This window comes from Oryctolagus cuniculus, chromosome 5 (genome assembly GCF_964237555.1).
Source record: "Oryctolagus cuniculus chromosome 5, mOryCun1.1, whole genome shotgun sequence".
NCBI classification, from domain to species: domain Eukaryota; kingdom Metazoa; phylum Chordata; class Mammalia; order Lagomorpha; family Leporidae; genus Oryctolagus; species Oryctolagus cuniculus.
The window spans coordinates 125766951-125789691 of NC_091436.1; the positions used below are offsets into that span (position 1 = coordinate 125766951).

Below are 22741 nucleotides of genomic sequence, written 5' to 3' on the forward strand. Positions count from 1 at the left end.
CAGGACAGATGTTGTGTGATTGCACTTATGTGACATATCTAGAACAGGTAAATTCATACCGACAGGGAGCAAAGTAGAACTTATGGGAACTGGGAAGAGGGAAGAAGGATGAGTTATTGCCTAATGGGTACAGAGTTTCTGTTTGGAGTGTGAAAATGTTTCAAAACAGATAGCAGCCACAGGTGCACAAGATTATATGTGGGGGTCAGCGCTGTGGCATAGCGGGTAAAGCCGCCACCTGCAGCGCTGGCATCCCATGTGGGTGCTGGTTTGAGTCCCAGCTGCTCCACTTCTGATCCAGCTCTCTGCTATAGCCTGGGAAAGCAGTAGAAGATGGCCGAGTCCTTGGGCCCCTGCACCCATGTGGGAGACCTAAAGGAAGCTCCTGGCTCCTGACTTCTGGCTCCTGGCTTCAGATCAGCGCAGCTCTGGCCGTTGCGGCCAACTGGGGAGTGAATCAGTGGATGGAAGACCTCCCCCCCAACACCTCTCCTTATCTCTCTGTGTAACTCTGGCTTTCAATTAAAAATAAAAATAAATAAATCTTTAAAAAATATTCTATGTGGAATTAATGGTACTTAATTGTATACTTAATAACACATGAAATGGCAGATGCTACTTCACATACTGTTTAGGAGGGAATGTTATATGATGATATATGTTACAACACGGAAGAACTTTGAATGCATTATGATAAGTGAAAGAAGCCAGACACCAAAGACCACATGCTAATATTCTATTTATGTGAAATGTAACTCTGCAGAGACAGAAAGTGGAGTGACCATTGTCTAGGGCTGGGGGTGAGGGAAACAGTGTGGTAGAACGCTAACAGGTGGTGAGAGTGTTCTGAAATTGGTTGCACAAAAAGCTGCACGACTCTGTGAATCTACTACAAACTATTGAGTTATACACTTGACATGGGTGAATTGCACGGTGTGACAGGTGATTTGGGGTGTCAGCTTGACTGGATTAAGGGTCTTTTCGGTGTGTAGGGGAGGGTGTTTCCAGAGGACACTGGAATGAGAGTTGGTGGACAAAGTGGGGCGGATCCTCCCTCAGCCTGGGCAGGCACCATCCCATTAGCTGGGGCCAGAACCGAACAAGAAAGGCAGAGAAAAAAGGCCTTTCCTTCCCCTGTCTCCTGGAACTGGACACATTTTTCCTCTGGCCCTTGGACACCAGAACTCCAGGCTCTCCTGGCCTTTGTGCCCCCATCCTCTCCCACCCCACCCCACATTCCCAGGACTTTGGCCTGGGACTCAGGATGCCATCACCACCACTCAGTGCCGCTGAGACCTTGGGTCTTGGCTGGCACCACACTGGCAGCACCCCAGGGTCTCCAGCTGACAGGTAGCCTGTCATGGGACTTCTCAGCCCCCAGGACTCAGGGAGCCAACTCCCCTAGCACACAAATCCTCTCTCATACATATCCCATTTATATGCATCTTATCAGCTCTCTCTGGAGCACTCTAATTTATACAGTATATGAATTATGTTTCAATAAGTCTGTTACCAGGTCCGGCACTGTGGCACAGCGGGTTAACGCCCTGGCCTGAAGTGCCAGCATCTCAAATGGGCACCGGTTCTAGTCCTGGCTGCTCCTCTTCTGATCCAGCTCTCTGCTATGGCCTGGGAAAGCGGTAGAAGATGGCCCAAGTGCTTGGGCCCCTGCACCTGTGTGGGAGACCTGGAAGAAGTTCCTGGCTGCTGGCTTTGGATTGGCACAGCTCCGGTCATTGCAGCCAATTGGGGAGTGAATCATTGGATGGAAGACTCTCTCTCTGCCTCTCCTCTCTCTGTGTAACTCTGACTTTCAAATAAATAAATAAATCTCTACAAAAAAATAAGTCTGTTACCAAAACTGATACATGTTCAATAAAACCATTAAATGCAACTTTAAAAAAAATCATTACATACACGGAGCAGAGGAAGAAACAATCAAAAGCAAACCTAAACTGAAATGATGGCAGTAATGGAGCAATATATTTAGCACTGAACTTGCGGGCAGCTAGAAAAGGCCCACCACAAACTGCCGTAGTGTCGGCAGAAGAAGCATTCACTTCTGGTCTAAGTGGCTTAGCCACAGAGAGACAAAGCTTCCAAGTGGACTTCTCTTCTATCAAGTCTTTGGATCTTCTTTTGTTTTCATCCTATTGCATCACTGTTCATCCTTGAATAGTTTTAAAGCAACTCCTCGTTGCTTGTCCAGTCTGCCCCCTACTCATAGTCCTGCAGTGTGGGTGGGACTGATGCAATCATTCCCATTTAAGAAGGCAATGGGCTGGCATGGGCGTTTGCCACAGTAGCAAAGACATCACTTGGGACGCCCACATCTATATCAGAATGCCTGGGGTCAAATCCGTATGCTGCTTCAGATTCTAGCTTCCTGCTTATGCACACCCTGGGAGGCAGGATGTGAAGGTTCAGGGACTTAGGGCCCTGTCACCCACATGGGAGAACCCAGATTGAATTCCAGGCTCCTGGCCTTGGCCCGGCCCAGCCCAGGCTGTTGTAGGCGTCTGAGCAATGAAGCAGCAGATGGAAGATCTCTATCTCTTTCTTTCTCTTCGTCTCTCTGCCTTTCAAATAAAATGAAAATAAATAAATTTTAAATTTTTTAATTAAAAAAAGGAAATGGACTGTCATAATTAACTTCTTTGGATAAAAAACAAACCTAGACATGGTCAGAGCTGGATCGGAGGCCCAGATCTCCTAACTCGAGACTGTATGACCTAAAAGTCATGGAGAAGCCGAGCTCGGAAACTTCGTGCTCCCCCCAACTGCCAACTCAGCTTATAAGACAGTCCTGACATTGGGGTGAAAGTCATCTCACCTAAACACGAGGACAAAAGGTTTTGCTGAACAAACTGTGTAGAAAACACTGCAAGGATACAGAAAACTTTCCAAAAGAACTTTCGAAGTATCGACCTACTTTGTTTACTGAACTCACATGTTCATTTTGTGGCTGGCACTATTCTAGATGTTCGGGAATCCAAAGATGACTCCACACAGTTCCTGCCCTCAAAGGAGTTCAGGTCTAGGGGAAGAGGGCATGGATACGAACACAGATGAGTGTGGGAGAGTGGAGAGCGGGCAAATGCAGCGAGAGACCCTTCTGGGGAATTAAAGGAGCATCCAGAAAGCGTACCTAACCCAGGTAGGCTGGCAGCAGCGGAGCAGATGCTTGGAAAGATTTTATAGATGCATACCTGAACTGTATCTCAAAAGCGGGTATGAATTCACTACATGTGGCAGTCAACATTCTGGACCCGAAATGACAGAAACCCAGCTCAAACCATGGAAGTTTAAGGAATGATGGGGAGGGACCAGTTTCCACGACAAAGGTATAGTTGGAGACAGCTGGACCTGGAGCTCAGCATCTCCATAACTGTCGCTTGACCACGCTGGTGTCCGCTTGTCTTGAAATCTTGGCATCGCTTTTGCCAGCTACAGACCAGTGTCTCCACATAGGCAGGAAGGGGTCTGCCAACCTCAGATGCAGATTCTCACGGCCCTCCAGCCAAGCTCCGGCCCCACCTCCAGCGTGAAAAAGCTCAGGGAAGGGCTCTTGCCGCACCAGCTTGGGCCATGTGTCCGCTTAAATCCATCCGACGAGAAACAAGTCACATAAGATGGCAGGTCCCACTGGGAAACCCTCGTTAAGACTGAGCAGAGAGGGACAGCAGAATAGCTCCTTGAAAACAGAGGGTGGCATGGGCAAAGCCACCGGGAAGGATCTGTAGACACAGCAAAAGGCCTCGGGGACAACAAAGGAGGGGAGAAACGGCAGGCAATGAAGAAAGTCCATGCGGGGGTGGCAGTGCTGGACATGAGGCTGGACAAGAGATGGAAGATCGAGGATTTGCAGTCTGGGGGTGGGGGGTGGGGGAACAGATGCTCCTTTATCACATTTTAATTGGGTATCACTTATTAATGGTAGGCAAGGACATGGCATGCTCACATTTGGGCAGGTTTCTGTCTTCATAAACTCTGGAAACTGCACGAGAAATGGACTTTAAGAGTATAACATAGGGGGGCTGGCGTTGTGGTATAGCAGGTAAAGCCACTGCCCGAAGTGCCAGCAACCCATATGGGCACTGGTTCTAGTCCTGGCTGCTCCACTTCCCATCCAGCTCTCTTCTATGGCTGGGAAATCAGTAGAAGACGGCCCAAGTCCTTGGGCCCCTGCAGCTTTGTGGGAGACCTGGAGGAAGCTCCTGGCTCCTGGCTTTGGATTGGCACAGCTTGGCCATTGAAGCCATCTGGGGAGTGAACCAGTGGATGGAAGACCTCTCTCTCTCTTTCTCTGCCTCTGCCTCTGCCTCTCTGTAACTCTGACTTTCAAATAAATAAAATAAATCTTTTTAAAAAAAAGAGTATAACATAGGAATTGGTGCCAGAATCCCATATGGGTGCCGATTGGAGCTTCGACTGCTCCACTTCCAATCCAGCTCCCTGTCAATGTGCCTGGGAGGGCAGTGGAAGATGGCCCAAGTGCTTGGGCCCCTGTACCCACATGGGAGACCCAGAAGAAGCTCCTGGCTCCTGGCTTCTGCCAGGCCTAACTCCAGCCATTGCAGACATTTAGGGAGTAAACCAGTAGATGGAAGATCTCTGTCTCTCCTTCCCTCTCTGTAATATTGCCTCTCAAATACATAAATATAATATAATATATTATATTATATTATATGTAGTATAATATAATATAATATCCATGACATAAGGTAGGGTGTCTATTTAGGAGTGTACAGTAGACAATCCTTCCCTGCCAACAATCTTACCTCTCAGTATTTACTCTTGTTTGAAATCTCCTCCCCTTGATTACAGGCCAGATCTCCTGCCTCACTTCTAACAGACAGAACCCAGCAGAAGTGACAAGGGGCTTTCACTCTGTAGACTGGGTACACTAGCTTTGTCCTGTATACACTCTGGCTCACCTGCTACCATGGTGGGCGTTGCCTTTTCGAGAGGCAAAGAATTAAAGAAGCTTCTGGACAACCTCCAGCGAGGAACTGAAGGCTTCAGTCCCAACAGCCTGCAAGGAACTAGCTGTTGCCACCAACTGTGTGAGTGAGCCGCGAAGTGATCCTTGCCCGAGTGGAGCCTTCAGGTGAGCCCTGGCCAACACCTTGAGGACAATCCTGTGAGAGACACCTTGAGCCAGGGGCATACAACTAAGTCATATCCCACCTCCTGACCCACAGAAGATGCAATCAATGTTCCTTTTTTCAGACTAAATTTTGGGTGATGTGTTACATCAACAGGTAACTAATGCAGAAGGTCTTGTGCTGGTCCAGACAAGAGCTTGGCAGGACCAGCAGTGAATCGGTGGCAATACAGATGGAGTAGAGAGATGGACTCACACTTCAGGACTTGATGCCAGTGGAAGGATGCACGGAGCTGAGCTGACCCCTGGGTCTCTCTGTCCCTTGCAACTGCACAAACAGAGACTATCGATTGAGACAGGGGACCCAGGAGGAGAATCTGGTTTGGGGGAGGGGTGATCCATTCAGTCAAGGCGTGGGGAGTTGGAGGAGCCTGTTGGGACATCCAGATGCGGTTGAATATATCAGTCTGAGGCTTGGGACTATGTCCAGCCTGGCGTTTCAGACCTGGGGGTACATACTTTAAATGAAGTCCTCTTTATCCCAGGCCTCACGACAGATGAAAAAGAGTTATTTATGGGGGAGTTATGGATGTGGAATCAGCGCTAGTCCCCCAGCCCCCCATTCCACAGCACATAAGCCTACCATCCGAGCTTTCTCCCCCTCCCAGCACAGGGACCCACTGCTGCCGTGGCAAATTCTACCCATTGCAGAGGAACCGAAGTGGCAGATAGTGAAATGTATGCCCGCCTGTTTCATATCTAGTGGGAGGGGCCGACAAGTCCACTTGGAGTGGATTTTATTACAGAAAGAATCACTTGAGTGACTTCTCCTCCCTTTGACACACTGATTCCACTTCTAGGAACTTATGTTCATGATAAAACCAGAGACGGGCAAAAGACGCGTACAGGTTCGCTCATCAGATCATCGATTGTAAGAGCAGACTCTAAGTCCATAGGGTGCGGGCTGGACTGCTGCCTATTCATCTCCAGCAAGTAATTTGCAAAAAACGTGCTCTTGAAAAACACTCCAGGATATGAGAAAGTTCTCTCTGTGTGTTGTTCAGTGGAAATGCAGGCTTTGCAAGATGTCCTTCAGCAGGTGAATGAATGATTAAGCCTTGGTACACCCAGACAAGGGAATACTATTTAACACTTGAAAAGGATGTGCTGACAAGCCGGGAACAGACACAGCGGAGCCTTCAATGCATCTACTAAGCGAAAGACACCGATCTGAAAAAGGCTATATGCTCTGTGAGTCCAATCATACAGCATTCTGGAGAAGGAGGAAACATGGAGACATTTAAAAGATCAGGGGAGGCCAGCGCCGCGGCTCACTAGGCTAATCCTCCGCCTAGCGGTGCCGGCACACCGGGTTCTAGTCCCGGTCGGGGCGCCGGATTCTGTCCCGGTTGCCCCTCTTCCAGGCCAGCTCTCTGCTGTGGCCCGGGAGTGCAGTGGAGGATGGCCCAGGTGCTTGGGCCCTGCACCCCATGGGAGACCAGGAAAAGCACCTGGCTCCTGGCTCCTGCCATCGGATCAGCGGTGCGCCGGCCGCAGTTGCGCCGGCCGCGGCGGCCATTGGAGGGTGAACCAACGGCAAAGGAAGACCTTTCTCTCTGTCTCTCTCTCTCACTGTCCACTCTGCCTGTCAAAAAAAAAAAAAAAAAAAAAAAAAAAAAAGATCAGGGGAGGGGCCGGAGCTGTCGCACAGTGGATTAATCCTCCGCCTGCGGTGCCGGCATCCCATATGGGTGTCGTTCGAGACCCAGCTGCTCCTCTTCCAATCTTGCTCTCTGCTATGGCCTGGGAAAGCAGTAGAAGATGGCCCAAGTCCTTGAGCCCCTGCACCCATGCAGGAGACTGAGAAGAATCTCCTGGCTCCTGGCTTGGGATTAGCACAGCTGTGGCCATTTGGGGAATGAACTAATGGTCGGAAGACCTTTCTCTCTGTCTCTCCCTCTCACTGTCTGTAACTCTACCTCTCAAATAAATAAATAAAAAAAATCTTTTTTAAAAATAAAATAAAAGATCAGGGAAAAGAAAGACACTTTAAGGAATAAAAACGTCATTGGTTGCAAGGGCGGGGGTTTCGGGATGCAGGAGCGGGGAGTGAAGCAGCAGGGCATGGCAGGTGTGCCGAGCCGTGAGGCTCTCTGAGCGAAACTGCAGTGAGGGACACATGTCGCTGCGCGTTCATCCAAGTGCACAGAAGGCACAGCGCCGAGAGTGAACCCCACGGACGCTGCGGACGGCTGTGGCAGTGAGCTTCACCAGCTGGAACAAGTGCATCTCTCTCTGGGGACACTGATATCGGCCGTGGCTATGCACGCAAGGGGACAGTGAGGTATACGGAAACTCGCTGAGCCTTCCTCTTTACTCTTGCTGTGAACCTAAAACTGCTTTGAAAGAGTAAAATCCTTCACACATCTTTTTAGAAAGAAGATTTTATGAAACAGTAGTATAATATGCTCTTAACGTTTAAAATAAATTTATGTATCTATGGATAAGGAAAAAACAAATACCAAATTTATTCTCTAAGATGTGAAATTAGTGTGGGTGGTTTTAATACTATTTTTATATTTGTAACTTTTCTATAATAAACGGAAATTACTTTTATTATAACAAGCAAGTGTGAGAAAAGATTTTTCTGAACTTTTTACTTTAGAAGAAACATAAACAAAAAACTATATAGGGACCAGCACTGTGGCCTAGTGGGTAGAGCTGCCACCTCCAGTGCCAGCATCTCATATGGACGCTGGTTCATGTCCCAGCTGTTCCACTTCTGATCCATCTCTCTGCTATGGCCTGGGAAAGCAATGGAAAATCGCCCAAGTCCTTGGGCCCCTGCACCTGTGTGGGAGACCCAGAAGAGGGTCTTGGATTCTGGCTTCAGATCAGTGTAGCTTTGGCTGTTGTAGCCAATTGGGTAGTGAACCAGTAGATGGAAGACCTCTCTCTCTCTCTCTCTCTTTCTCTACCTCTCCTTCTCTCTGTGTAACTCTGACTTTCAAATAAAATAAATAAATGTTTTTTAAAAAAGAAAACTATGTAAATAAAGTTTTACAAATAATGGCAAAGCCAATGTCCAGGTCAACAAACAAAGCACTGACTGCCCCCCCCCACCATGTGTCCCTGTGCCGAGAGGTGGCCGCCATCCTGACTGCAACTCTCAGAATAATTGTTCATTCCCTTGCTTTTATTTAAGTTTTACACCTACATATGCGCCTATTTATTCAAAATATTTACAGTTTAGTTTCACTCACTTTTGAACTTCCTAGCACAGCAAGCACTTTGTGTAAGTACTAAGCACTTATCATATGCCGGGAGTCTTTCAGTCACCTTACATCTATCAACTCATGCAATACTTACAACAATCCTATGAAATTTTATGCCCATTTTATGGAGAGGAAAACTGAGGGCCAGGAGGTGAAGTAATTTGCCCAAGTTCACGCACATACCATGTGGCAGAGCTGGGATTCGAACCTGACAGTCTAGTTCCAGAATCCATGCTCTTGCCAAGCGGCTCATGCCCCCATCAGACTACTGGCTTCTCGGACAGAACTTCCCCCACAGTGACAGCTCTTCACCAGCCTCTTACTTACTCCAGCTGAGCACACACTCTGTGGATGCTGACACCTGCACCTGTTCCAACAGAAGATGAGGAGTCGGCCCTCCGGACAGAGAGGGCTGTACTGGCACAGCCAGCCTTGGACTCCAGGAAATCACCATGGTTAGCACCTGCAACACACAAATAGCGCCATTTACTTGCATTGTTGGAAATATCTGGGCCAGCCCTGTGGCACAGCAGGTAAAGCCACCGCCTGAGACGGTGGCATCCCACACGGGCACTGCTTTGTGTCCCAGATGTCCTGCTTCCAATCCAGCTCCCTGCCAATAACAGCCTGGGAAAAGCAGTGGAAGATGGCCCCAGTACTTGGGCCCCTGCCATCCATGTGGGAGACCTGGATGAGCCTCCTGGCTTCCGCCTGGCCCAGCCCTCTGCCACATGGGGAATGAACCAGCAGATGGAAGACTTCTCTCTTTCTCTCTGTAATGCTGCCTTTCAAATAAATAAACAAATCTTTAAAAAAAAAAAATCTGCAAGCACTTACCGTGTACTGGAGATTAATGTTAACACCTCACACACATTACCCAATTTAACCCCAGTGACAATTTATAAGTATTACCTCCTCTATTTCACAGCTAAGGAAACAGAGGTCAGAGAGGTAAGCAGCTTGCCTATGATCACACAGCAAATAAACTTTTAGGCCTAGATTCGATCACAGTCACAGAACAAAGTCCAAAACTCCCAAGCACTGTGCTAGACTGTTTACCCCTACACACAGCTCACCCGCTCTGACCAAAGCGGAAGAGAGATCTGAATCAAGTTCAGTAACGCTGCACATCAAACCAAGCTTGCCAGTGCAATCTGCCCAGGGATTCATTCACAGAACGACTCCCAATACAGCAGGAGATCAGAAATGCCCCAGGGCCCCCTCCCACTGCAGCGTCATTGTTCATTGATGAACACGCTTCCCCACCAGACTGTGTCTTACTCATCTCAGTAGCATCCAGGACAGCGCCTGGCACAAAGTAGATGCTCAATAAGCGTTTGAGCGAATGAACTGATAAAGAAGTGTAACTCCCCAACCACAGCCACAAGTAAGGGAGTCCCCAAAGCCAGAGACGGTCAGATGGAGAGACGGAACCACCATCCGCACCCACTCTTCTATTCAGTCACCACTCCGTGAGTCAATCTGTTCTCTCATAACGTTACATAGCTGTGTGCCTTTGCCAATCACAAAAGGATATTGGGTTTCTTCAGGCATAACTTCGTAGATCACGGAAGCTCCATACGCACAATGTTAACCCAACGGTTACAAGAAAATGACAAGAAGTCAGTCAGAGTTCCCTGACGCTTGAGTGTACTTTTAGACTGGCTGAAATTCCACCTGCGCAGTACCAGGCTTCCTGAGCATACGATATAAACCATGTGTTATACAAACCTCAGCAAATTCCCATGCTCCACCAGCAGGACTGCCACGCGGGTCATCTTTCCATTCATTTCCTCCATGAGTCGAGTATCAGGTGAATCCTCTCTTTTCCACTCTTCTCATGTTCCATCACTATCCACAACCCTTCATTCTTAAGAGGATCTCCCCTGTGATTCTAGACAGTTTAAAAACCAGCTAAGGGGGTTGGCGCTGTGGCGTAATGGGTAAAGCCACCGCCTGAAGCGCCAGCATCCCATACGGGCACCAGTTCGAGTCCCAGCTTCTCTTCTTCCAATCCAGCTCTCTGCTGTGGCCTGGGAAAGCAGTAGAAGATGGCCTAAGTCCTTCGGCCCCTGCACCCACGTGGGAGACCTGGAGGAAGCTCCTGGCTCCTGGCTTTGGATCAGCCCAGCTCTGGCCATTGCAGCCAATTAGGGAGTGAACCAGAGGATGGAAGGATGGAAGACCCCTCTCTCTCTCTCTCTCTCTCTCTCTCTCTCTCTGCCAATCCTCTCTGTGTAACTCTTTCAAATAAATAAATAAATCTTAAAAAAAAAAAAAACTGAGCTACTTCCTTCCTCCTACACCCTCCATCGGGGAGTATGGCATTAGAACTGGCTGCATTGGCAATGCTTAGGAGGTCAGTTACAAATGCAGATGCCTGGGCTCCATCACAGACCAATGGAATTAGAACCCTTCCTAGAGAGGCCTAGGAACCTGCCTCTTAGAGATGTCCCCTCCCCCAGCAGCTCGTGGCCTTGGCTGTGCTTTTCCTCTTCTTCACGTCCAACTCCACCACTGTCCTGCATTCTAACCAATCCCACGTGCCGAAGCCGCGCCGAATTTCCCAAAGTTGCCATCAGAATCCCCTTGGTGCACTCACCTAACACACGCACTCTAGGGCTCTGGGCAGATCGGCCGTCTGGAGATCAGTGTGTTTAGGAAAAAGCTCAGGTGGCCCTTGGGGCGAGCCGCGTGTGAGAAGTGCCGCTCCGGAATATTCCCTGGACGTGCAGCAGCCCCAGGCACAGACAGGGCCTTGCGGCGTGAGTAGCTGGGACGGAGCCAAGGCCAGCAGAGGGCATGAAGGCAGCAGAGCTGTGAGGAGGAGAGGATGGGTCCCCAGCAGCCGAAGGAGCAGCCACCCAAATACTCAGCCACAAAACAAGTACCCACAAGTAGGGCCGGTGCCGCGGCTCACTAGGCTAATCCTCCGCCTTGCGGCGCCGGCACACCGGGTTCTAGTCCCGGTTGGGGCGCCGGATTCTGTCCCGGTTGCCCCTCTTCCGGGCCAGCTCTCTGCTATGGCCCGGGAGTGCAGTGGAGGATGGCCCAAGTGCTTGGGCCCTGCACCCCATGGGAGACCAGGAGAAGTACCTGGCTCCTGCCATCGGATCAGCAGCGCGGTACACCGGCCGCAGCGCACCGGCCGCGGCAGCCATTGGAGTGTGAACCAACGGCAAAGGAAGACCTTTCTATCTGTCTCTCTCTCTCACTGTCCACTCTGCCTGTCAAAAAATAAAAATAAAAATAAATAAATTAAAAAAAGCTTCACACAAGTACCCACAAGTGTGACTCAGATCACAGCGCAAGACCATCAAACGACAGCCAAAACCCATCCACAAGCGTGGGAAGTCAAACCACTAAATAATTCAGGTAAAAGAAGAAATCACAATGGAAATCTTGAGGTGCTTACTAACCAATGAACTATACATCAAACCTGCGGGACTCGGCTAAAGCAGTAATTAGAGACCTGGAGCCCTAAGTGCATATACTGTATTCCACTGAACGTAAGACACCACTGGGGGCCAGCACTGCGGCACAGCAGGTTCAGCCTCTGCCTGAGAGGCCAGCATCCCATATGGGTGCTGGTGTGAGTCCCGCATGCTCCACTTCCGATCTGGCTCCCTGTTAATGCATCTGGAAAAGTAGAGGAAGATGGTCCAAGTGGTTGGGCCCCCCCACTCCCACACTCATGTGGGAGATACAGAAGAAGCTGTGTGCTCCTGGCTTCGATCTGGCCCAGTCCTGGCAGTTGCAGCCATTTGAAGAATAAACTGGTGGACCAATCTCTCCTTCTCTCTCTCTATCTCTCTCTGTGTAATTCTGCCTTTATTTTTATTTATTTTTTGACAGGCAGAGTTAGACAGTGAGAGAGAGAGACAGAGAGAAAGGTCTTCCTTCTGTTGGTTCACCCTCCAAATGGCTGCTATGGCCGGCGTGCTGCACCAATCTGAAGCCAGGAGCCAGGTGCTTCCTTTTGGTCTCCCATGGGGTGCAAGGCCCAGGCACTTGGGCCACAGCAGAGAGCTGGACAGGAAGAGGAGCAACTAGGACAGAATCCGATGCCCCAACCAGGACTAGAATCTGGAGTTCCGGCGCTGCAGGCGGAAGATTAGCCTAGTGAGCCGCAGCGCCGGCCTTGTAATTCTGCTTTTCAAGTCAATAAACAAATCTTCAAAGATGAAAAAGAATCCATCAGTGTCAGGAACATTTTTTTGTAGCACAAAGGACAGAGACTGCCAACTAAACTATGACCAAGTGCTCTAGCAGTAGAATGTTTATTTTAAACTCACTACAAACATTCCTGTAACCTTCCTTACATGCTGATTTAATCACTTGTGTGCATAGATAAAATATAAGCAAAATAAATTGATAAAGACATCCTTGAGCCTTATTCACACTCAAACGTCTGAATAGTTGGCCGGTGCCGTGGCTCACTTGGCTAATCCTCCACCTGTGGCGCCGGCACCCTGGGTTCTAGTCCGGCTGGAGCGCCGGATTCTGTCCCGGTCGCTCCTCTTCCAGTCCAGCTCTCTGCTGTGGCCCAGGAAGGCAGTGGAGGATGGCCCAAGTGCTTGGGCCCTGTACCCACATGGGAGACCAGGAGGAAGCAACTGGCTCTTGGCTTCAGATTGGCACAGCATACCGGCCATAGCAGCCATTTGGGGGGTGAACCAACGGAAGGAAGACCTTTCTCTCTGTCTCTGTCTCTCTCTCTCTCACTGTCTAACTCTGCCTGTCAAAAAAAGAATCTAAATAGTGCAGCAGGTGTTGGGTCCAGTGGTTAAGATATCACCTGGGAGATGCATATCCCCTATCATGGTTCTTGGATTCTGCCTCCTATTCTAGTTTCCTGCTAATGCATCACTTAGGTGATGGCTCAAGTCGCTGGGTCCCTGACACACACGTGAGAGATCCAGATTGAGTTCCCAGCTCCTGGCTTTGGCTTGGCCCAATCTCAGCAGTTGTGGCATTTGAGGATTAAACCAGTGGATGGAAGATCTCTCTCTCTCTCTCTCTCTCTGCCTTTCAAATAAATAAAATTTAAGTCTAACAACAAATTTCCTTTTCTCTTTTCTAAAATTTATTCAAAAGAGGCAGGCAGACAGGGGCCAGCACTGTGGCATAGCGGGTTAAAGCCCCAGCCTGCAGCACTAGCATCCCATATGGGCACTGGTTTGAGTCTCAGTTGCTCCACTTCCGATCCAGTTCCCTGTTGATGCACCTGAGAAAGCAGTGGAGGATGGCCCAAGTGCTTGGGCTCCTGCATTCACATGGGAGACCTGAAGAAGCTCCTGGCTCCTGGCTTCAGATCAGTTCAGCTCTAGTCATTGCTGTCATTTGGGGAGTGAACTAGCAGGTGGTAGATATCTCTCTCTCTCTCTCTCTCTCTCTCTCTCTCTCTCTCGTGTGTGCGCGCTCTCTCCCCCTGTCTACCTCTCTATATAACTTAGTCTTTCAAATAAATAAAAAAGTTTAAAAAGAAAAAGAGGCAGGCAGACAGATAGCATTAGCTCTCTCCTACTGATTTACTTCCCAAATGTCTTTGAAAACCAGGGCTAGAAATTGGAACCCAGGAACATAACCTGGTTCTTCCTTGTGGGAAGAAACCAATTTCTTAAATTGTCTCACTGCTGCCTCTCAGAGTCTGGGTGAGCCTAATGTTGGAGTCAGGAACTGAAGCCAGGCATAAAACCAAGGCACTTTATTTTTTGTTTGCTGTTTCCTGTTTTTAGGATTTATTTTACAGACAGAGAGAGATCCTCCATCCATTGGTTCACTCCCCAGATGGTTATAATGGTCAGGGCCGGGCCGGGTCAAAGCCAGCAGCCAGATGCTTTATCCAGGTCTCCAGCGTGGGTACAGGAGCTCAAGAGCTAGGGCCACCTTCCACTGCTTTCCCAGGCACATTAGCAGGGAGCTGGATAAGAAGTGGAGCAGCCGGGACTTGAACCGGCGCCCATATGGGATGTCAGCATCTTCGCAGGCGGCGGCTTCACCTGCTGCACCACAAGGCCCCAAACCGAGGCACTTTGCTGTGGGACAGGTACCCTAACCTCTGGCTAAACACCTGATCCTGGCCTCTTCCATTCTGATACTGATGCTACCATTACAAAGAGGAGCATTGTGTTGCTCTAAGCAAGTCAAAAGCCTCCGGGTGCACAGGTTTCTAGGCTCCCCCACTCTGTGTCCAGCTCCCAAGGCTGTCAGGAGGAACAGAGATGCTGAGGGGGTGCACCCTTCTAGAAAGGGTCCCTGTGCCTCAGGAAAAGCATCACTCAAATGCGATAAATGCCAAGTAAGCCATAAACCAGTACACACTAACAAGACTCTAAACACTAGGTAATAGAAAAAATGATGCAATAAAAAAAAAATCTCAAGAGAAGGTTCTGATGGCCACAAAAGAATCTGGGGGGAATGAGAGTTTAGGAAAAAGTCTGGTTCTTTGGTACCATCTGTGGGATTCAAGATACTGATTTCCATTTCTTCAGGCAGGAATAACACCTTACATAACCACAGTGCTCTCACACACTTCTCATCTTGGCTGATTTTCACAAACGCTCAGTCTACCGGGGAGAACAATACATCAAGTTATGTTCCTTTACTGGGGAGACCTTTTCAAGCAAACACCTGGTTTCCCAGCCCTGCTTATCTGCTCCACAAGCACCGTAAGTTTCTAGAGCACTGGCGTATGTAGCCCTTTTCACATTATAGAGCTGCTTCCCTCCTTGAGGAGTAATAAAAGCAGTGAGGCCGGCGCCGCGGCTCACTAGGCTAATCCTCTGCCTTGCGGCGCCAGCACACCAGGTTCTAGTCCCGGTCGGGGCACCGGATTCTGTCCCGGTTGCCCCTCTTCCAGGACAGCTCTCTGCTGTGGCCCGGGAGTGCAGTGGAGAATGGCCCAAGTACTTGGGCCCTGCACCCGCATGGGAGACCAGGAGAAGCACCTGGCTCCTGCCATCAGATCAGCACAGTGTGCCGGCCGCAGCCCGCCAGCCGCGTCAGCCATTGGAGGGTGAACCAACGGCAAAAGGAAGACCTTTCTCTCTCTGTCTCTCTCTCTCTCTCACTATCCACTCTGCGTGTCAAAAAAAAAAAAAAAAAAGCAGCAGTGGGTGGCTCTCCCTGCTAGAAACACACACACACACACACACATGCATGTATCGTCAACTAATTTGTGCAGCCCCTTCCTTCCTAAGACCCAGGGACTCTATATTAAACTGGTCCGAGTGGACACACCAACAGAGCAGAAAATGAGGGGCAGGTGCCGTGGAGCACTGGGCTAAGCTCCCCGACTTGAGAAGCCAGCATCCCACGTCAGATCATGGGTTCCAATTCTGACTGTTCCATTTCCCATCTAGCTCCCTGCTAATGCACCTGGGAAACAGAGAATGATGGCCCATATGCATGAGCCTGGGAAACCTGGATGGGGCTCCTGGCTTCCTCTTGGCCCAGCACTAGCTGCTGCAGCCATTGGGGAGTGAACTAGTAGATGGAAAATCGCTCTTTCTGTCATTCTGCCTTTCAAATCAATATATCTTTCAAAAGAAAAGGAAACCAGAAGTCTTCGGTTAATGCGATCTGGTGAATCCCAGGGCCTCCCGCTCTGCTGGCACCACTAACTCAGGAACATGGAGCTTACCTGGTCTACCCTATAAATAGCAGCTTCGTTCTTGACCCCAAACCAGAGTAGGAACAGCAGAAAGTCTGGAGTCTGAAGTTAGAATCCCGGAACCCTGTTCTCCTCGCCCTCTCAGCCATGTGGAGCTCTTACTGGTTCTTCCTCCTGCAGCTCTCCTGGCCCCGGGGTGTCGATGACTGTACCTGCCTCTCCTCTCCGCCCTGTGAGGACGAAGGCCGCCTCCCTGGGTTATAGAAGACCAGGGAGCAAGCTAAGATCCTTTGGGACAAAGATGGCCCATTCTACAGCCCCCTCCTGCAGCACACAGCACGCTGGAACAGGAAAGCCACACCCAGAGCACATGCTCAGCCCAAGGCATTCTGGGAGACTGTTCCGCTCCAAGTGCTCCCAGACACCTCCTCTGCCAGAGGAGCCAGCTATTACTTCGGGGGAGCACTGGACCTAGCAGGTAAGAAGCCGGGGACCCAAATCAGCGTCCTTGGGTTTAATGCCTGGCTGTTCACCCCAGCTTCCTGCTGCTGCACACCCTGGCTGGCAGCGGTGATGGCTCACATGGTTGGTCCCCAACACCCACATGGGAGACCTGGGTTGAGTTCCCAGCTCCCAGCACTAACCCCTGCCCAGTCCCAGCTACTGCAGCAGGTATTTGGGAAGTGAACCAGTGGATTGGAACTCCCTCTGCCTCCCAAATTAATTAAAAACAATTTAAAAAAAAAAAAAGCATCCGTTTTTGAGCTACCAGCCGGTACTCAACTTCAGCCTTTCCTTAGTGTTCCTGATCTCCACCCAAGCTGCCCATCCAACAAACAGTGCCACAAATCTGCTAAGGTCCGAGCAGAGGAAAAACAGAAAGGGTAGGGGCCTGTGGAAACGCAGACTCACGCCAAATCCCAGCCTCACGCCAAATCCCAGCCTCACCGGCGTGCGCCAAGCACTGGACAGGGCAGCCTCTGCTCCCTGCCTGGTCCGCAACAGTCTTCCCGCGCTGTTCCCAGGGAGGTCCCGGCCGGGTAAGGGAGACGTCAATCACTCCTCAGACAGTCCTTTCCGTGTGCCCCAAACTGGCCTGCCCGAAAGCTTCCCACCACGCCCCTGGGCCCTGGGATACCACGACCGCTGGATGCACACCCAGCCCTCAGCCTCTCCAAGAACTCAACTGTAACTCCTCTCGTCCTGGGCCATGCCGGCATCCCTTTCTCTGGAACCTTCTCCAGCTCTGTGCTGCAGATAGCTCTCGACGTGCTGTGGAGGTGGCGACTCCGCGTGCGGCCCCCTTGGGAACATGGAATCCCCTACGCACGAGATGATGGGAAACATTAGAAGCAACCGAGACACACAAAAAAAGCGCCCTGTGAGAAAGGCGCCAGTCGCAACAAACCGCGGCACCCCACGCGCCCTAGAGAGGCCAAGGTCAGGGCTGGCCTCCCCCCACAGGTCGTTCGCACCTCCGCGGCTGCCCAGCCCCTGCCCAAGGGAGGCCCCAGGCTGTGCCCGGATCAACGCACCGAACTGCCAGGTGCCTGGCGGGGGAGCCGAAAGCCCAGCGGCGAGAGCGAGAAGGAGGTCGCCGCCGCCGCCGCCGCTGGGCGCTTCCATCGCCAAGACGCGTTCCGCGGTTGCTGGGACACCGCGCCCGCCCCGCGCCCAGCCGGGCCGGGCTTCCGGGTCCTCTTCTCCCGCGGCATCCAGGCTCCGGGTCCCTCCGGGCAGGATGGAGCCTCCAGAGAGGCGGCTCCTGCCAGGGCCAGCCATCGCCGCTTAAATGTTCTCGGTTGTTTTTCTTTTTTTTAAGAGTTAGGGTGCTTTTCCAGGACATTTTTATTGCTAGAACGGTAGCCCTCCAGGAGCTGGGAATGCGCCTCCACAAAGCTGGCTGGTGCCCTTACAATTGGCCTGGATTGGACAGGATTCACCTGCCACTTACAGAGTGCCTTTTCTGGGCCAGGCGCCCTGGTGATGCTATCTTCCTAACACAGCCTGGTGCATTTTTCAAAATAGGAAACTGACTTTGAGCAAGGACCTGCTCAAGGTCGCCGGGAAGGCTGGGTTGCATTTCTGAGTCTGCTCATTCTAAATCCACCACAACTTTGATGACTCTTTCCAATCCTATTAGGTCTTTTACACAAAACTTTTTATTTCCAAATCTAGCTTAAGCCCCTAAATTCATATTTAGACTTAGTTTCACCTTTAATGAAGTGACCCAAAAAATGTGCTTTTATTTTTGATTTAAAAAAATGTGCAGATAACAAAGTAAGTGGTCCTCATAGAAATCTTGGGAAACATTGAAAATTATTGCTAATACCCGCAGTCTCACAATTCAGAGATCAACCACTGTTCCAGGTATGTAGCTACTGCTGAATAACAAGTCGCTTCAAATTCTGTTGCTTTTAACCACAACAATCACCATATCTCTGGGTTTTGAGGGCTGGCTAGGTGAAGCTGAGCTGTTCACCCTCGGGGTCTCTCCTGCGGTGGCATCAGGTGGCGGATAGAGCTTCTGCCGAAGTCTGATGACTCAAGTGGATTGTCCGCTGGGGCCTTTGCCAGGTCACCTACCTACGGGCATCCCAGAAACACCAGGCAGGAGCAGTACTGCCTTCCAAGTCTCCACTTCGGGGAGAGGGAACCCAGGCCCCACCTCCTAGTAGGAGAATCAACACATTGTATGAAGAGCCTGGGGGATTGGGGATCTGTCCTGTCCTGGAGAACATAAGAACATAAGATGCCACACTCCTTAAGTATAAGGGCTACTTCCTCTCTGTCCTTTCTCTTTTCTTTTCTTTTCTTTTTTTTTTTTTAAGATTTATCTTATTCATTTGAAAGACAGAGTTACAGAGAGAGGTAGAGACAGAGAGAGAGAGGTCTTCCATCCACTGGCTGCAATGGCCAGAGCTGTGCCAATCCGAAGCCGGAGCACCACGCAGGTGCAGGGGCCCAAGGACTCAGGCCATCTTCTACTGCTTTCCCAGGCCATAGCAGAGAGTTGGATTGGAAGAGGAGCAGCTGGGACTAGAACTGGCACCCATATAGGATGCCGGCACTTCAGGCCAGGGCGTTAACCCGCTGTGTGACAGCACCAGCCCCTCTGTCCTTTTTCAATGCACATATATGTTAATGTAATTACAATCTAGCAATATATCCAATTGGACTTTTAAGGTATTTTATCCTGAGCACTTCCCTCTGATTAGAGTTTTTCAAAACATAAACATTTTGTCTGTTTAATTCTCCTGTGATAGAAGAGATAATAGCTTTATCACAGAAATGTTTGCTGGGCAACAGCAGAGCTATTAATGGCGTCACCCAGGATGCTGGCAATGATGGGAAGACAGTGATTTTTGTCTTAGTCCACTGCTCTGGGCCAAGCACCTAGCAAAGTGCCTGGCACATAGAGACACTCAATGACCATCTGTTTCAATGAGAGAATAATTGGGTGGATAAGAGGGTGGGCAAATAGATATATGGGTGTATAGATAGATGGATGGATGATTAAAATGATTGAGCTGAGCCTCGCTCTCTCCTGTTTGCCTTCTCCTGAGAGGAAAGAAACCAGGTTACACACACACACACACACACATACATACCCACAGCCAAGATGTCAAGATCTAGCTGTTGGGCCAGTGACGGCAACACAAGTGTGTAAAACCTCGAGTGGAGTTCTGTGACCTGTGGCTCACACCCTGCTGTTACACTGCTGCTTAAACCTCCCAGCCGCTTTGTTCTCCACCCTTGGGCAAGTTTTATTTATTTCCATGTATTTGTTTTTATTTGAAAGGTAGAGACAGACAGACAGACAGACAGTGAGAGAGCTCCCACCTGCTGGTTCACGCTCCAAATGCCCACAACAGTCATGGCTGGGCCAGGCTGGAGCCAAGGACCTGGCGCTCAATCTGGGCCCCCCATGTGGGTGGCAGGGACATAAGTGCTCAGGCCATCACTGGCTGCCTCCCAGGGTGCATACTCATTAGCAGGAAGCTCGGGAGCCAGGACTTGAACCCAGCACTCTGATACAGCATGTGGGCATCCGACGCTACAGTGCTCTAAATCTGAGGTGCCTGCTGCATTGGGGCCTGATGGGCAGCAATCCTGAGGCTTGGTGCACACCGAGCCACCTAAGGGGGTCCCTGAGGCTGCAGAGCTGCCCCAGGTCAACTTGGCCTCCCTTGCAGCCTACGGGGGCCCAGGACTTCCCACGCCTAGCAGCCCTGTCAGCAGAGACAGGAGTGGGGGATCCTGGTCTGCCCTCAAAGCCTGCTGAAACTCCCAGAAAACCTTGCGCACCACCAGGAGGGTGAATGCCATAGAGAAGAAGAGCTTCTCCAGGGTTCCCTCACCAGCCCTTGGCCTCAAACCAGGCCCAATTTGGAGGTCCCTGTGGCACCTGCACAGGAATGCAGGGGCGTGGGGCTGGCCCCAGGCCTTGGAAGCCAACTCTGCCTGCTGTCCAGCTTCAGGGCCCTCCTTCCAGCTCCACAGTCCACACGCCTGATGTGCCCAGAGCCTGGCTCTCCCAGATGCGAATGAGCCCAGGAATCTTGGGGCTGCAGGTGGCCTCAGCGTGTGCGGGGATTGGGCAGGAAGAATTACGTGCTAATTCAGTGCTAACTAAGTATTAAATACTAAGCACATGGAGTTGCTGTTCTGGAGGTCAAACAGGATCCCACATCAGCAATTTCATGCTAGCCAACCTAGTCGTGGAAGGTGGGCCTTTCTAGTAGGTTCCAGGGCAAAGTCAGAGGAAGAGGGGGCTGGACTTTAGCCCCCAGCTCCCCTCCTCCACCCAGGAGGACCCCATTTTGCTGCCAGGGATGGGAGTGTGGCTCTGGGAAGGGTGACAGACAATGAGGCACCTGGGGAAACCATAAGAATGAGGTGCCCAGGGGTCAGTGCTGTGGCATAGTAGGTAATGCCGGCAATTCATATGGGCGCCAGTTCAAGACCTGGCTGCTCCATTTCCCATCCAGCTCTCTGCTATGGCCTGGAAAAGTAGTAGAAGATGGCCCAAGTCCTTGGGCCCCTGCATCCAAGTGGGAGACCAGGAAGAAGCTCCTGGCTCCTGACTTCGGATTGGCGCAGCTCCGGCTATTGCGGCCAACTGGGGAGTGAACCAGTGGATGGAAGACCTCTCTCATTCTCTCTCTCTCTGCCTCTCCTTCTCTCTCTGTGTAACTCTGACTTTCAAATAAATAAATAAATCAGAGCTGCGCTATCCGAAGCCAGGAGCCAGGAGCTTCTTCCGGGTCTCTCATGTGGATGCAGGGGCCCAAGGACTTGGGTCATCTTCTACTGCTTTCCCAGACCATAGCAGAGAGCTGGATCAGAAGAGGAGCAGCCAGAACTAGAACCAGCGCCCATATGGGATGCCGACGCTTCACGCCAAGGTTTTAACCCGCTGCGCCACAGCGCTGGCCCCAAATAAATAAATAAATCTTTAAAAAAAGAAAAAAGAATGAGGTGAACAGAAAGCAAAGGGAGGAGAGATACCAAACAAATTCTAGCCTGTTTCTCTCAGGTCTCAGCACAGCAAAAAGTGCCTGCATGGAGGGAAACTTGAGCTTAGCAGGGTGTGTTGTTCGATGGCTGAGGGATCCTAGACGTTGATAGAAAATCCCTGTTTGCTAAACCTCAGGAGCTGCAAGCTACAGAAGGGGTGGGGGCGGGGCGCTGGGGAGGGTGGTCTGGGAGGAACCGCTCTTCCCCAATGTCAGGGAAAGGTCACCCACCACAAACTGCGTCTAACCAGCTCATCCCATAAAACCACACCAGAGGGCAGTGTAGACCCAGACATGGGAACTACAGCGCGAGCCCAGGATCTCTGCTGTGGCTTCCAGGCTGAGGCGCCACAGGGCCTTAAAAAGGGTGCTGGGAAGAGGTGTTGAGTGGATTACTGAGCACAGCTGCCTGGCAGGCAGAGGGCCCGGGCCAACCCCGGGGGCCAGGGAGCTCAGCTAGCTCAGAACTGGCCACCACCAGCAGCACCCCCCAGGCCTTTCAAATGCATCGCCAGCCGTTCAAGTCAGGAAACAATTGTCAAGCACCTACTATGTCCCAGGCTCTGTGCCAGGCACAGGGGTTCCCAGGTAGGCAGAACGCAACCTCTTCACATTCGTTACCTGTCTCAGCTATTGCACAGTAAAGTGATAATAGAGTTAGCCCCATGGGTTGGTTGGTTTGTTTGTTTAAGATTTGTTTATTTATTTGACAGGTAGAGTTACAGACAGAGGGAGAGACAGAGAGAGAGGTCTTCCATCCGTGGGTTCACTTCTCAATGGCTGCAACATCCTGAGCTGGGCCAATCCAAAGCCAGGAGCCACGAGCTTCTTCTGGGTCTCCTAAGCAGGTGCAGGGGCCTAAGCACTTGGACCATCTTCTACTGCTTTCCCAGGCCATAGCAGAGAGCTGGATTGGAAGTGGAGCAGCCAGGACTCAAACTGTCGCCCATATGGGATGCCGGCACTGCAGGCAGTAACTTTACCCACTATGCCACAACACCAGCCTCAGCCCTGTGGTTTTTAAGATTTTTTTTTTAATTTGTATTTGGAAGGCAGGGAGAGAGACAGAGACAGAGACAGAGATAGAGACCTTGCATCCACTGGTTCTCTCCTTAAATGGCTGCAACAGCTAGGGCTGGGCCAGGCTGAGGCCAGCAGCCAGGAACTCCATTGAGGTCACCTACATGGGCTCAGGGGCCCAAGGACTTGGGCCATCTTCCACTGT

The 22741-nt window shown here is 50.7% G+C and overlaps 1 protein-coding gene across 5 annotated transcripts in view; it reads right to left on the minus strand.

Moving 5' to 3' along the window:
• SPATS1 (spermatogenesis associated serine rich 1) overlaps positions 1 to 17794 on the minus strand; it is a 35413-nt gene extending 17619 nt beyond the window's left edge. For 4 of the 5 annotated variants that reach the window (XM_070074045.1, XM_070074044.1, XM_070074043.1 and 1 more), the window contains exons 1-3: positions 17533 to 17794; positions 17185 to 17319; positions 8710 to 8845 (exon numbers count right to left, since the gene is read on the minus strand). In XM_070074045.1, the coding sequence (XP_069930146.1) occupies positions 8710 to 8845; positions 17185 to 17319; positions 17533 to 17779 (518 nt within the window). In that variant the 5' untranslated portion in view covers positions 17780 to 17794. The remainder of the gene's footprint in view (positions 1 to 8709; positions 8846 to 17184; positions 17320 to 17532) is intronic. The other variant, XM_008262991.4, reaches the window with a different exon arrangement.
• Between the last annotated feature and the right edge of the window lie 4947 nt (positions 17795 to 22741).